Source organism: Dysidea avara, chromosome 1 (assembly GCF_963678975.1).
Source record: "Dysidea avara chromosome 1, odDysAvar1.4, whole genome shotgun sequence".
Classification (NCBI taxonomy): Eukaryota; Metazoa; Porifera; class Demospongiae; order Dictyoceratida; family Dysideidae; genus Dysidea; species Dysidea avara.
Window position 1 is genome coordinate 10,148,565 of NC_089272.1, and position 16,626 is coordinate 10,165,190.

The 16,626-nt window shown below is 35.7% G+C and overlaps 2 protein-coding genes across 3 annotated transcripts; one reads left to right on the forward strand and one right to left on the reverse strand.

The window, feature by feature from the left end:
* The first annotated feature begins 2,910 nt into the window (after window positions 1–2,910).
* On the forward strand, window positions 2,911–4,887 carry LOC136254937 (uncharacterized). Its single transcript, XM_066047658.1, has one exon. It carries the CDS (start codon window positions 2,972–2,974, stop codon window positions 4,502–4,504), a length of 1,533 nt encoding a protein of 510 aa, XP_065903730.1. The 5' UTR covers window positions 2,911–2,971; the 3' UTR covers window positions 4,505–4,887.
* Window positions 4,888–7,664: 2,777 nt separating this feature from the next.
* Window positions 7,665–12,618, reverse strand: LOC136254948 (uncharacterized). Of its 2 annotated transcripts, none has more exons than XM_066047675.1 (9): window positions 12,517–12,618; window positions 11,729–12,301; window positions 10,300–10,608; window positions 9,846–10,145; window positions 9,412–9,530; window positions 8,868–9,072; window positions 8,465–8,806; window positions 8,121–8,253; window positions 7,665–7,914 (listed from the first exon to the last, which is right to left on the reverse strand). In XM_066047675.1, the coding sequence occupies exons 1-9, from the start codon at window positions 12,581–12,583 to the stop codon at window positions 7,746–7,748; spliced, it is 2,217 nt and encodes a 738-aa protein (XP_065903747.1). In that variant the 5' UTR covers window positions 12,584–12,618; the 3' UTR covers window positions 7,665–7,745. The 2 variants fall into 2 exon arrangements, with proteins under 2 accessions (XP_065903747.1, XP_065903739.1); XM_066047667.1 differs by having other exon boundaries at window positions 11,729–12,304; window positions 12,517–12,617.
* Between the last annotated feature and the right edge of the window lie 4,008 nt (window positions 12,619–16,626).

A 16,626-nucleotide genomic window follows, 5' to 3' on the forward strand; every position in this document is an offset into this window, starting at 1 on the left:
ATTTTAGGCTTTCCAAATATGCCTAAAATTTGTTAAATAAACAGCCATAAAGCTACACCTGTTATCTGCTATTTGAACTTGAATATATAAATGCTGGCAACTTTACCTTGGAATTGCAATTGAAACTTTACCAATCACCGCGCCAGTTGTATTTTCCATTGATAGATATCGGTACATTCATTGGATTGAATAGGTAATTTTATTGCAACTTGCCAACTTCTTTCTTTGCTGAGGAACTACTCCAGAATAATGAAAACTTTGACCCATTATGCCTGAAATAAAATCCATCACGTATGTACTAGATTTTACATTATGTTAGAATTTCAGTTTTCAGTTTCAATGCTAACTTGACTTGTGTATGTACAGTACACGTAGCTCCTAGCTAGAGCATTAAAGAATATACTGGATGCATGTATATAAAACCAAAATGATATCAATGATGCACTCCTGATAAACTTTGTAGTTGGTCACGGAGAATGGTTATAGCATTTCAAGAGCCTCACCTTATGATTAATAATAATATTATGATGAATGTTGTAATTGGCCCAGGTAATAGCTGCAGACTTTACCTTACAATGCGCCATATGCAGTATCATGGACTGCTTATAAAGTTGTACCCACCTAACCAAAGAATCGTTCTTAATATTGTATAAAACCTATATACATCCGTCCACACTTAAAATTTTGCATAATCAATTTGGACTCCTTACCTAGCTAAAATATTGACAAATCTGAGAGAATAACAAAACTAAAAATGATTTAAGCACTAACTACAACTACACAATTAATCTAGACCTACAATATTATTGCCGATGACAAAAAGGAAATCTAATAGACATATGCATGCACCTACAAGATACTGTAGTAAATTACCTAAATTTAGCCTTTCCCGACTCATATTCTTCTTATTTACTAGCTAACAGTATTAAACGTCATGATTAAAGGATCATTATTTAAACAGCACTGCCAAACTTTTCCCAGGTCAAATTAAAATATTTCACCAACAGAACTTTGAATTAGTGGAACGTACACTCTCCAGCATGTGATAAATTCAACAAATCAAATCCAAGAATAACTGTATATAGCTACTAGTACTGTGCAAAAATTAAAGGTGTATTCCAATTTACCAACTTTGACGATTAATATAACTTAAGATTGGAAAGAGCTTTTGACTTGATATTTGGTCAGTAGTGTGCACCAGCATAGCTTAATGGATGGAGAAAATTTCTGATCTATATGTCAGCTGAACACTAAGTCTAAGTTATGGTCTCCCAAGTTAATAGAATTGGATGTGTGTACGTGGAAGACCCTAGTCTCGCGTAGCCAGACCCTATTTCTTTGCACGGCGCTTATCGATTGGAAATTATAAGCGCCTGCTCCGAAAGGGTCTGGGCACTCTACAATAGAAAAGTTCTGCCAGCAAATCACCTCTGGATGGGTGAGCGTTGATTGGCCCTAGACCACTTTCAAGAGAGGTGTGGATGACCACAGTTGGCTTCATCCTCAGCTAAAGGCAAGGCTTCAGCCTGTTCAGACTCTACAACAAAGGTAAAAGAGCTGATGAGTGTCTGATATGCGAGGTGATATGCGCAATCTCATGCATATGCATGCACCTCCATGCAGACAGCTTGAGCAGAGAAATGGCAGTATGCATAGCTATAAGAACTTTTACCTTCCCGGCTTGTTGTTTTCTCTGCGAGTTGCATGCCAGTCTGGAGGCAAAACTGTATATTTCACCTCACATCTCAGACACGATCACGCTCATTTAATAGCTCTTATTCCTTGGTTGTAGAGTCTGAACAGGCTAAAGCCTTGCCTTTAGCTGAGGATGAAGCCAACTGTGGTCATCCACACCTCTTTTGAAAGTGGTCTAGGGCCAATCAACGCTCACCCATCCAGAGGTGATTTGCTGGCAGAACTTTTCAATTGTAGAGTCCCCAGACCCTTTCGGAGCAGGCGCTTATAATTTCCAATCGATAAGTGCCGTGTGGAGAAATAGGGTCTGGCTACGCGAGACTAGGAAGACCCCCTTTCGCAAATCTGGTCACAATTTAGACCAGTTCTCAGTGGAAACTGATTGGATATGGACAGTCTAAAAGGCCTCTAACTTTTAGTTTTGATTTCGTTTGTAATAAAACATAATAATACTAATCTCTATGACAAAAATTTTTGCATTAACAATTAAGCAGAGACGCTCCGCGCCCCTCTATAATCTCTGAATTAAGCGCCAAGTGGCGCTTGTGCTAATCACGTGAAACAGACCCATTACCGTATAGCCTAAATAATTCGAGGGGGGGGGGGGGGATTTACGCTGATTTCGCGGTTTTAGGGGCTATCAGCGAAAATTTTAGCCTTGAAATATTTAGATCTCCATATAGTCCAATATATTTTGAGAGTGTTTGCAAATCCACGAAATTTTATTTTTAACAACATTGCTCAACCTCAAAATATTGAGGCTACCGTATGCAAGAAAATTTAGACGTCAAAAAAATTTGACGAATCGGTTTTATTCGTCAAATTTAAATTCGTCTAATATTTATAAGCGCCCTTAAAAGTACAGGTTTTGCCTACAATTTCTTGATTTTCGTAAACATTTTATTCGTCAAATCTGCTGAAGTCTGAATTCGTCAAATTTTTCATGCGTCAAAATTTCCTTGCGTACGGTAGCGCTATACGGTTTGAGGACCAGAGATAATAAATTATGGAGCGCCCCTCTATAATCTCGGATGAGGACTGAATGAGTCGAGAATCGGAACGAGTTTAAATTCTGAATATATTTACTTAATTTCAGCGTTTTTCTATGTAGTATGTATGATACAGTGCTGCCTCAACCGCATTTTAGATGTCACGTGAATATGACGTTTGGTGTTTCTGCGTGCTGACATAGCTATATAAACGCATACAAAAAATGTTCTCTATTATCGTTGACTTGCTGTTTGTGGAACAGTGCTCACGTCGTCGTTTAGGTGAAATGACTGCTAAATTGAAAACACCAAGACGGAACGGAAGATCATGTACTAGTACTGGTTTTGTTTATATAGCTGCCGTTACCCTTGTAGCGGTTACACTCTTCATTACTGCTGCTGTGATTGTTGCCGTGTACACAAATCGTCACCCTGGAGACTCTGATTCACAGCCAAGCTTAAGAGTGTCCTACCAACTACATGTTAATCCTGCTGACTCTACAATAATGACTGCTGAGACAGCTGATGGTGATCTTATTTCTGTGGTTGGTGAGAAATCTTCCAGTGGTGTTCCTCTTACAATTGATGAATTTATTGTTGAAAATGATAATCATGGATCAATATTTGTCTCTATGAATGATGATGGAACAATTAAATCTGCTCTAAGCAGTGACGGGTTACAAATTGACTTCATTTGGGATGAGCACCAGACTGTGATTAACACTACAGCTGTTATTAATGGTTCGCAACAAGTTTTCATCAAAATGAATTTATCTGAACCAGTAGATACAAAGTTAATGTCTAATAGTAACAAAAGAAAACCATTAAAGAGAAGCTATAGATATCAACCAAGATATACCAATCAAGCCACAAAGCCAGTTAAACGTCGAAGAGATACTCAGACATCTGATCATACTGATGTGTTTGTTTCTGTGGAGTCATGTAATGGACCACAACCTAATACAGCGAAAGTTTATGCAGATGTTCTATTAGGTTATAACCTAGACAATGATACGTATGAACGTAAAGTCAAATATTGGGGAGCGAAATCCTCAAAACCTGGTGAATATAAAGTACAAGTTCCCACCACTTTAAGGAATGGTACAAACTTTGGAAGTGCTTGTAATAATACAAACTTAATCTTAGGAAAGATATGTAATGTTTTTCATAAGATTAACAGTGTAACTCAGTTTGTATCAGGAATGGACGCAGACTCTGTATTTTGCTCTTTTCTTAAAAGTGGCATACTCACTGAATTTCCTTCAATAAATAATTATTTTGCACTTTCTCGCTTTTGTGAAAGTATTTTTAGACCATTCAAGTCAATGTGTAACCTAGTTGGTACAGACAAATCTAATAATATTCTATCTTGTAATTCTCTCCCAGTTGTTGATAATGGTGTCACAATTGAACAGAATATTTTCTTTATGCCGACTGCAATTTTCCCACATGGCAATACCATTCAAGGTACAGGGAAAGTCTTACCTATACAGCCTGGAGCAAACATTGTACCACACCAGTTTACTATCAGTGATGGAGGACCATTGCGTATCACTGGATTCAGTATTACTCCCTTTAACCCACTTCCTAAAGAATCTTATGTGGTAAATGTATCTTATAATTGCTACTCAACTCCTATGTTTTCTGCTTACATCTCTGTGACTGGAACAGACAATTTTGCTGACAGTCAGACATGCTACACTGGACCTACTTGTACATTACGTGTTTCTGGATCTGACAAGTCACAAAGAGATGATGTAAAGATAACTGTTAAAAATGGTCAGACCAGTGTGTCACTGATGTCTGTGGTTCACTACTAGTACATGTACTGAAACTGCTCTCAGAACTTTTTAATTTCCTTATTTGCAATGATTATAAGTTTATACTGTATATTAAAGCAAGAGTTAATAATATAAAATATGAGGTTATATATATTATCAACTCTTGATTAAAGTGTAACTATTACATTTTTTTTAACTTTGTAGTGTCAAGAATCATTTCACTATATATATATAGCTATGACTTTATGATGTACTCATTCTTTTGTGTGTAACATTATGTCCAGTGACTCCACACGTGTGAGTGTGTTGTATGTGTGGTGCTTTTGTGTGTAGTTATGTGTATGTGTGGTTATGTGCACGCATGTGTATAGTGTACATACTGAAATACCATTAGAAACATGAAAATAAAATATGAATAATATTATTAAGTTGACATCGAAATTCTGTGCGGAGATAAATACATTGATTTATAGTGATAAATTGGTTACACCAATAGTCACTGTGCAAAAAGTGGGATATAATATGGTATTTCCAGTGGCTTATTGGATACAAATAAGCCTTAATATAAATCCTGTATTATACTCATTTCATACTTTAGTATAATCCATACTATACTATTGCATATATGGTTTCAGTGGACATGACTAAAACACGGAACGGACTGGGAAAACGGACTCACAAACGGACTGGAAGGAACTCCCCTGAAAACGTTTTTTTTGCCATAGAAACTCACTAAATCACTGCTACAAAGAATATAACACGTAACAACAGCCTTAAATAAACCTCTAAACGTGTGCTCGAGCCACCATTACTACCCTGAGATAATTTACAAAGCGCCAGTCTGCCAGTTTGAGCGCCTGTGACAGCGAAGTTGTCGGTTAGCTACAGTTTAAGCAAACAAAGTATCACAGACTGTATTTGTAGTAGCCAGTTTCTTGCCAGCTGATTAAATACAACGTAGCCGCCACGAAGCCTACCTGTCACGAGCTGTCACCTGTAAAACTGAAGATCAGCCGTCAAACTAATTGCAGCAATTAACCAGACCATGAATTCCAAGTAACATAGTGTCTTAACACTTGTGTCTTGTCTTGTTTACACATGCGAAACGAAAGTGCGCTTTTAATTAAACACAAAATGAATTTAATTTCAGACTATCTTTAAGCGCAGGGCTTAATATCGGCTTGAGCAAACTTCGACATCGTGTTCAAAGCAGTTCAGAGGTTTGTTTCAGGTCGTTGTTGCGTGTTATATTCTTTCTAGCACCTATACAGTGAATTTCTATGGCCAAAAAACGTTTTCAGGCAAGTTCTTTCCAGTCCGTTTGCTAGTCCGTTTTCCCAGTCCGTTCCGTGTTTTAGTCATGTCCGGTTTCAGTTTATTTACCACATTACCTCAAATAGCTTATATCTAATATAATGCCCACACTATACCATCGCATATATGGTTTCAGTATATTTAACACATTAACTGAAGTCTTACATGAGATTGTTAGTATAATACAGGTTATACCAAGCTTTTTTGTATTCAATAAGCCACTGGAAATACCATCTTATATCCTTCTTTTTTCACAGTGAGTCTATGGCATGTGAATCACTGTGAATTGCTCTCAATGACATGTCACTTCTTGCATACGATAGCCATTTATTTCATGTACCTCAGTCAGGTACAGTCTGTATATCATTAGTTATAGTTTAGTAATGCAATTTGTTCCCATCACATGATTAGTATTGAATGGAGCTAGCTTAAGGGCTTCGGGTTAGGTGTGACAAGTGGGGTAATGTACACATTACTATTCAGCTCTATTAATATTATTATAGATCCCCAGTGAAGCCAGAGTTAAAAGGCAATACTTGGAGCCTGGCCAACTCATGCCTGTTAATGGACAAGACATGTACACACACGTATTGCCTTATAGCTACATGTAGTGGGGCAGTTATAATCTTAGCAATTAGTAATTCTGTAGTAATCATATATAGTGTATGCTCCCAGATTAATTCTATCTTTTTTGGTTGCTTTGTTGCGTAGATATCGCATTTGTGATATAAAGGTTACATGTATATAACAGCAACCTATTGCAGAATAGCACTAAAAACAGATATTTAACTGTCTGTGTGTTTACAGCGCTTATCATGTACATATAGTGTTGTGTGAACTATCTAATATGTGTAACATTTGCTTTGTATTGTTGTGAATATCAATTCTTTGCTGCATGTATACAGTGTGCAGGCTTTGAGCCAGTAGCTCAAATTTTGCTAGCTATATGTACATGCCAGTAAACCTGATATTCGCAAGTCTCTAAGTTTGTAATAAGAATGCTGCTTTGCTGATTAGTGAAAAACCTGATGTCATTATGTTTGATGTCTGCAATGTATGGTAGATAATTACAAATGTTTGCCCACAGTGTAAAATCTATATGTAGATCATTACCACTATGTACAGCTGAGCTTGCAAAATGACAAATTGCATTACAGATTGAATCTATCAGTTACCACAATAGTGATAAGGGAGAATAATATTGTATACAGCTGAAAACTTTGAACTGCACATAATTATAGAGATTTTGATGTTTGTTTACTATATGGGTTTGATTAATATAATATTAAGTCTGCATGAGCATGAGGGAATTAAATCATTTAGGTGTTACCCATGAGATCACTCCACTATTATTGAGCACCTTAAAAATGTTTATAAGTTAACAGATGTATTTGCATAGCTACAGGTACATACATGTATGACTAAACTTCACTAGGCTGCACATCAAGCAAAATGCAATGTCTTTACTTACTTATTGAAGTATCATATATAAAAAAAAGTTCATAAAAAATATTTGTATGGGGGACAAGTGTCTAACTGGAGTACATTCAGCAAACACACTGCTGCAAGTAACACCCCAGGCTTCTCTAGAAGAAAGGCTTGACCTTATCAATGCCATGCAATCATCACCTATCAACAGTTCTTTGTTATCAGTAGAATCAGGCTAGTGGTGTACATATGATCAAAAATGAACTTGCAGCAGTGTGTATGTACAGGCCATACTGGCAGGTAGACACTCTCCCCCATACAAATATTATGAACTCTTGTTTATGAGGAAGGAGTTTTTTTACATTACAGTATTTTATATACGTACCTCATTTCTTAATTGTACAAATTAAATCAGACTATTTTTATATGATGCAATAATTCATGTTGAAGTATTCATTTACTGTACATTTCTAGCTACATTACTCGAACGGGAAAAAATGCATTTAATATTCAGAATTAATATACCAAGGATTTTTTGTTATATCAATTGTTCAATAACACCATAAGATGGGTTAACAGTCATCTCTACATCTTGTACCCCATTTGAATGGTTGATGTCCACATTGGTGGAAATTGAAACTGATAGTGTGACTGATGTGTTCATGTTTTCACTGTGGGTTCTGATGTTATTGCACTTTAGTGTCAACCTGTAACCAAATATGGCTACACACTAACTGCATTTATTATACTGCAAAATATCTTAGGAAGTGACTAACATTACTGTATGTTACAATAATGAAATAATTTTATGTTTAGACAGCACACATGTACATACATATGATTACATGTACATCTGCTACATCTGCATAATCTACAGGATGTGATGGTCATTGTGTGTGATGTATCATTTCACCTTCTCTTCCTCCATCGTAGCAACACAGTGATACATATTACAGTAACAGTGAATCCGATAACAAACAAAGCTGCCAGACTGCCCAAAATAAAAGTGAGATACCCTGCAGCTGTGTCATTATCCTCCATAGGTGCTGCATGTAAAAAGTAAAAGACCATAACAAAATCTTTCTGCCACAGTGCTTTTGTGAATGATTACAGCATGTTTACAAAATTAATGAAAAGAGAGCCTAATCACTATGGTAATTGAGCATGCAAATTTTGAATACGTAGATACATGTTTCATTTAGCACACAAAACAACACTAATAGATGCTATTAAATGTATACAATAAAACATTATTACCAGTGGAGTCCTTGCAAACATCTCCAGACCATCTGCCAACTCCAAACCTCACATCAGGTTCACTCTGTATCAACACAATCACTCTGACTTGTACACTATACTCAGTATCAGGGTCTACATTAGGAATGGTCTTCATCTGTTGGTCGGACATCGCTGGGGGATGGTCTCCATCAATGATTATTGCATTATCTTGCTCTCCACATTTATAATATCTAATATCATATCGATACACATCTCCTTCACCTTGACCACGATTGGGAACTATCGTATTCCATCTCACTTCAATTGTTCTGTTGTTATTAGAACGTGTGACTGAAACAGAGCCAGGTAGTTCTACTGGGACTGCATGATAAAATAATAGTTATTAATTCATAATTAATAGAATATCTTTTTGTACACTTACCATTGCCATAAGTGCGGCCTCTTACTGATTGACTTGCTTTACCCTTCTCAGTGTAAAAATAAGCAACAATAATGATTGAAAGTTTGTATGCTTGGTTGAGATCTTTGACAAGGTAGTCAGTTTGTGATGAAGGTAGCAACTCTGAAAACTGTCTTGCATTTTCTACACTAAGTGATGCGCCATCTTCAACATCATCCCAATAAATCTGCAACAACGAAACTGTAAGTGTATAAAGCTTTATGAATTCGAACAGCCTCTAAATCAGCAACATCCAATAAATTTAATAAAACCCCTACCATGAATTCAACAAATAAGTACAATTCAAAGTAGCTATACATTTTGAATCATAGAATAAAAGCTGATGAAGTGTTGATTTGTCATTATTATTCTTCCACAATATTCACTGTTATACGTATGACTCAACTGATCGTGATATCTATATTTTTTTATTAGTGATGATTCTATTATTGTAATTATATCCAAAAATAGAATTGGAGCAGCTGTAGAAGCATTACAACAACAAGCATGAAATTTATATACTTACCCTGTACTGTAGTGAGTGAGGATAAAAAATTAAAAGTTTTGGTGGGTACCATTTCACTCTGACCTGTGTCTGGCTAACTGGCTGAACTGATATATTTGTTACAACACCTGGAGGATCATCTGAATGAACACAACAAAGTTAACAATGTCAGCATGCAATTCTACTAAATGTTTTAAACTGCATTATTTTATTTCCAATGTAGCAGCTATACAGCGTATGCAATTAACACAACTAATAAGGCCAAAAACAATGCATTTTATATATACCTATAGGTACATACATACATACATACATGCGTACGTACGTACGTACGCACGCACGCACGCACGCACGCACGCATGCACACACACCCACTGCATGCATGCATACATACATACATACATACATACATACATACATACATACAATCATACAGTACATACATACATACATACCACCAGAAGATTGGTCTATCACTGTCAGGGTTACATCATCACTTGTGACTGACCCAACATCATTCAGTGCTTGGCAGTGATATTCCCCTTCATCTGCACTAGTGCTGGAATGTATTATCAAAGTATTATTGTTGGGTGAAACAAAGAGGTTATCATCATCAATGTTCAGTACTTCTGATCCTTTAAACCATTCAACATTGGCAGGTGGGAAGGTCTCATTACTGATACCACACTGAAAGAATGCCAGCGAGTTTGTGTAGGTAGTCACATTTTGTGGAGGGTGTGATAGGGTGGGAGGAACTACAGTAAGTAAACAAAAGCAGTTTTTCACATTGCAGCAAATGCAACATGTGCGATGACGTCTTAGATCATTTGCTGTTTACAAATGCTGGCTATAGTTTTTTCTAAAGTTAAGTTGTATTAAAATACATAGTTACATTCATAATTATATCACCTGCTATTTTGACAGTCCTCTCAATGCTGCTAATCTCTTCCAGCACAATATCACCATTTAACACAAGGATCAAACATCTGTAATTACCAGAATGCCGAGACTGAAAGTTAGGAATGGTGAATTCTCCATATCCATTACTGGGTGTTAGAGTAGTGTATTCAGCTAGTGTCACAGTATTTTCCTCACTGTTGGTATTAGTGAAGATCCATGTTATGTTGACGGTTTGATTTGTTGGTGGAAAGCTACATCTGAGTACTAGCGGTCTACCTGCTATGCCATACCCAGTAGGAGTGATAGTAATCTGTGGAGCTATGTGTGTAGAGCATTGCATGCATGCATGTACCAATACATGTACTTGATTATGTAAATACCTTATGTCTATGTACATGTATAGAATACAGACAACACACAAAGCAAAGCAAAAGGCAAAGCCTTCAGCTGCTGTGCTGGCTCCATACTTCATAGTTTGAAATATCCACCTAATATTCCAGCATTATTCTGGCATAGCACTTCAGCCTATTATGCTTTTTATTATGCTGGGGTATTTGATGCAGGCCTAACAATAGTTTACATCCAATTTGATCTTTGATCATAACAAAAAAGACATTAATTAGTAGAGCGGCTCAGTGAAAAAATCATTCACTTTTTGATAAAAGTACCAAACTTGGTGCAAAATTTGCTTAATTCATACTATTTCATATTAGATACAGTGCCATTAAAATTACCAATCATATCATGCTCAAACAACCTGAAAAGTAAAATCAATAGAAAATGTATCGGGGAAGCCATAAAAAGTGTTCTGAGCTGTCTCACTAGTAAAATACTGAAACTTTACATCTGAATAGCCAAGCAAGAGATGACCATATCCAAAAGCTGATAAAAGGAGGTTCCCATCCAGGTCATTAACTTGCCATGTTAAGAAGCACAGAGGGGTCATAGTATGTGAAGCCATAGATGTACAATATATTATTTCTATTGGATCGTGTTTGTACTTTTAACACTGAAATAATTGTTCCATTAGAAGTACTTAAAAACAGGTTATTTTACCACATTTTGAAAGATTTTCTGATTACACCTGTAAATTTGAGTTACATTCACGTTATTTAAGCAAAAATGAAAATTTCAAATGCATTTGTATGGTTTCCTGACCAGTTATAAATGGGTTTATAACTTAATTTTAAAGTTTCAAAACATGTCCTAAGGCAATGATTTTGACATTGCACCATATCTCAAATGATCTAGTATACCTTACTCAATTTCCACAGAAAATTTGGTGTTTTTATCACAAAGTGAACAATTTCATCAAAATTTGTTGCTTAGCCGCTCTACTATAATTGTTGTCTGTCATCCAAACTTTTAATTTTTATGTCATACAGTCTGGCATACAGATGTGTATTGTTTCTGTATATAGGTATGTGTGTACATGTACCTTGCCTCTGTCGCACTCTCACTTCACTAAGGAATATCCACTGGTGAACAGTCTCAAGTTCATACTGAAAGGAAATATTTAAGAATGTTACTGATCTTGCAGGTGTGAGGAGTGTCACTGGCCAAGCTACCACACCATCATTAAACTGATGTCTTGGTGATATCTCAACATCATCACATTGTGAGAAATTTTGTGAAGTAGATGTACACACACTAATAACAGGAAGGTGTATGTTTAGTCTTTCTTCTTTATATAAATACAATGTAATGTTAGTAAGCTCTACTAGTGGCTGTATATATTTCATTGCAACAAATGGATTAGGAGTGATTGATTTCTGCCATGTGTAGTGTTTTAGTAAGTCACTAGTTTCTGGTAAATTAGGAATGTATCTACCAATACTTCCATCAAACAGAGCTGATGGTTGTGAACAATTCAACAGCATTGAATTTCTTTGACTGCTATCATTATTGCTGTCGATCTTATCATCTCTTGTTGCACTGCATCTACTATCTTGCAGATATGGCAGACTACTGTTATATTGGTTAGACTGATAGACCCAATAGGAATCTGGTGCTACTATACAGAGAGCAAAATTATTGTACAAACAGTAACTGTATGCGTAGCTAAAAGCCAGAGAAGTACATACAAGAACACATATACCTTATATGTATATAAGTGTCCATCCACGTGTATTTATAACAGCACAAATATAAAACTACGCTTGTAGTTATACTCTACTTTAAATGATTTTCCTGCTGTAGTTAATACCCATTACTTCATGTACTTACCATTACTGATATCAAGCTGTGATCCACTGATCAGTGTTAGCAGAGTAAACAGAAAGTAGTTACTCATCGTGGCTTTACTTGTTTTCTCATCGGTACCACCACTGCATTTATAGATATTATAATGTAGTATGCTGTACATGTAGCTATAGTTGAGGCTGTAAGTTTACCCACAAGTAAAAAGCAGATAATTGTTATATCCTCTCCCACTTCCTAATATAGTAATGTAAAGGGTCTAAACATACACCAAATAAAGGATAATTGGTCATAGTGGTTGTACAGAGCAGGGTGTTAGCTGGTTGTGTAATTCAAGTAAGTAATGTAGAGGATTTTGTTGGGCATCTGTAGTAGGTAGTGATACAAGTTGGTAGCCATACACATACATTCAGTACAAACAAACATTCATTGAAATGGATTCCAGACTATATCCCAGTTTGTCCATGGAAGAGGCCACTAGTAGCTATCTACTATACTTATGTCAAGAAAATTTTAGAAATTATAAAAAAAATTATGAGAAACTAAAATAAAGTAGCTAATGTCCACGTGGTTCCACATGTGGTACTTAGAGATAATAAGTCACTCTCTAGAGTTCCTATAGATGCATATACATAAAATTTACAGGAGGAATCATCCTAACTGCTTGGCACACTCCTGTAAGCATTCAAGCACAAATCGGATGGTGAGGCTGTCTAGGTCTAGTCATGGATTTTCTCCTTTTGCAATTTTTCTTAATATACGTAGCTAACACGTTTAATAAACAGGCTGTACGACCAGGCTTCCTACAGACCTTCAAAACTTGTGCTGTAAAGCCTTAATAAATGAATAAATAAAAAGAGTAAAGGATACATTAATTTTATGCCATATTCATGTATGGTGAATTAGATTCTTAGCTATCATCTTATGATTAACTCAGTATGTTCATATCCAAACCCTTAACTATGCATCAAACTGTGTTCCATCTTTGATTGCAAAAAATTGGCACTATTTTTAAATCAGTCAAATGCTCACTGGTTAGTATGTAAATAAGTATTATATCATCATCCAGCACACTGAGCAGATATTATTGCAAATTTATTATAGCCATGAACAAGTATGCACAAAACTGTGTTAATATAAATTGGCTTTGGTATCCTGAGTTGGATTGGTATGTATTTTCTTTATTGGTAGAGCACTAGTCTAGTTTATCTTATGTCATCTTCATTGCATCTGTAGATAGGAAGAACAATGATCTGTGTGAAGACAAACCTCAAAGCCAGTTTATGATTGGTTTAGTTTGCATATTATTGTATAGACTGAAAGAAATGAAATCCACGTAAAACAACCAAGCTGTATAAAAGATGTGGCCTTCGGGTAAAAAAGGTAGCAGCCATTTCATGATGTTAAACTTTTTATGCATAAAGCCATTGTTAAAATTTATTATCATTACAACTATTTCATGGCTGCCATCTTTCATTTCTCACCTTTCTCATGCAGGCTTTTCGAAGGCTGCACCTTTTTTTATATAGTTTGGCTGTTTTTGCATGGTTATAATATTATCAGAAGACTTATGTTTAAAAACAGAGCATGCTCTTGTCCATGCTCAAGGGCTAAGAACATTTAAGGGCTAAAGCTACTAAAATTGTTTCTGATAGAGTTGTCTGCTAGAACCTAATCTAAAGAAAAAAATTGTAGATGATATTGTACCTCAGTTTTTTCTTCCCTGTGCCATAATTCAATACATTCTGATTAGTTTAAAACAACTTATCTTTGAGTTTCAATGAAACTTATACTGCAGCTAATAAGGAGAGGTATAGTTACTGGAACTCTTGATAGCAGTTTTATGTGCACCGTGTTATTATATAGTATGTTCACATTGAGCTGAACCCTGAAAAACAGCTAAAAATTTAAAGTGGATTTTTACTCAACAGAGTTAACATTTCTGCCAACCAGATGATTATTGGTAACAGCAAAGGTGTCAACAACAGACACGTACGGTTTGGCTCCATTACAAGTTCGGGAAAGGGCTCTAATGGACACTGTACACATGGCTTCTCCACAGGAAATGTATTGTGAAAATTTTGATTGGCCGTAAATATTTTATCAAACATTTGAACAACAAGATTTTGAAATATTTTTAGCGGATCAAGCAGTACTACAAATGAGCCAAATTTCAAGATCGTGTGTAATTGCATCCGTGAATTATTAAATGGTTTTGAGGATTCAGCTCAACGCAAACATACTATAGTTAGAGACCAGCCAATGACAGCCATCAGGATCTTCAAGACAAAAAGTGACAAAAAAGCTTTCAATACTTATGGATAGGCATCTGTTATTATCCTGGCATAATGTGTTAAACATAATAGAAGCCTGAATACTTGTGAAAACATTAAAGATATCCTACAAATGCAGGTGTGGTTTAACTAGTTTATATCCCAGATGTGTACCATGCTCTTATAAGTATGTACAAGCTGAGCTGGATCCTGAAACACAGCTAAAAATGAAAAGTGGATTTTTTCTCAAGAAAATTAACATTTCAGCCAACCAGATGATCAGTGGTGGCAGTAAAAGTGTCAACAACAGACATGATAGGTTTGGCTTCATTACAAGCTTAGGAGGAGGTTGTAATGGATACTGCACTTTTATGGCTTTCCCATAGAAATGTATGGTGAAAATTTTGATTGACTGTAAATATTGTGCCAGACATTTGGACGAAAAGATTTTGAAATATTTTTAGTGGGTCAAGCTGTACGTGCTACAAATGAGCCACATTTCAAGTTTGTGTATAATTGCATCTATGACAAGGAGTAGCCAGCGCCCACGTAAAAACCCAACATGGTGTACGAGAGTCCCAATATTTAAGTATTTCAAAACGTATTTCTGTATTATTTCAATAAATATTTCATGTATTTATAATTGGATTTCTCAGATAGGTGTACGAGAGTCCCAAGGCGTTGGCTACCCCTTGATTCTATGAGTTATTAAATGTTTTTGAGGATCCAACTCAACATGTGCATACCTTATAGAGGGAAACTTTGGCAAATTTGGCGATTCGCCACAAATTCGCCAAAATTTAACCGGCCAATTACTCGTAGCGCCTCTTCATAGCTACTGTATTCGCCAAAGTTTATTTCGCCAAATGCGATTTAGCTTGCTATTCGCCAAAGTTTACCCCCGTCAAAGTTTCTCTCTATACGGTACTCCATCAATCTCTGTGTAATCATACTATACATAAGTAGCCAGATACAGCATTAGTAAATTACAACTACCAAATGATCACATTTTATACATACAAGATAACTGTTCAAAACTAATAGTCAGTAACTATAAAGCTAAATGCTAGCTACTGTTACAGCAGTAGATGAGTAATGTCTTCAAGCTTCAACCAATTGGAGTCTTCATTAATTGCACACAGGAGCTAAATCCAATAATGCCGGCCCTGGTAAAATGATGGTAACAAATTTATATCACTGAACTGACATGTACAGACATTCACAAATTTCATCTTTCAAAACACATCCAGTTATACAACTATACTGTCAGCTAAGTATATGCACTCCATGATATGTATATTGTCTGCTATAGCTTCATGCAAATGAAGTTAAAGGATAAAATTACTGTTTCTGCATAGTCACAATAGGTGATACTTCTGGGGAGAAATGCAATAATCACACCAGTTTAAATAATTACTACAGCGAATCGATCAATCATGTATATTATGTAAACAAACACACACATAATTATTTTTGTAATAATACATAATATGCACAACATTATCAATTGATTTTAGCTATTGTAATTTTATTAAGTACTAATTTAATGAGTTTGTAATTCTGTAAATGCTATTCCACTATGGGGACCAAATAATCACAATAACAATAACACAGGATAAAAAGCTTTTTTTTCCCATAACCTGTAGGTGTAACAACATGTCAATGTTATTTTACATACAATCACTCTTATTGTATTCAAACAAGCTTGTTACCTAGAATACAAGGCAACTGGATAACACGTTTACATTTTATAGCAGCTTTGGAAGTGTGTGAGAGTAAAGAAACGAAGAGATTAAGCCAATTTTTGAAGGCTCAATTAAATCTCATGCAGGCTGGAATTCTGGGAAAAAACTATTCTCAAATT

Bases quoted from the DNA above. Each gene is read 5' to 3' on its own strand.
- LOC136254937 (XM_066047658.1), top strand. From the start codon at position 2,972: ATGACTGCTAAATTGAAAACACCAAGACGGAACGGAAGATCATGTACT.
- LOC136254948 (XM_066047667.1), bottom strand. From the start codon at position 12,583: ATGAGTAACTACTTTCTGTTTACTCTGCTAACACTGATCAGTGGATCA. The intron at 10,146-10,299 runs GTGATATAATTA...TACTTACTGTAG, and splicing joins GAGGACTGTCAAAATAGCAG to TTCCTCCCACCCTATCACAC. The intron at 8,807-8,867 runs GTAAGTGTACAA...TTTATCATGCAG, and splicing joins AGGCCGCACTTATGGCAATG to TCCCAGTAGAACTACCTGGC.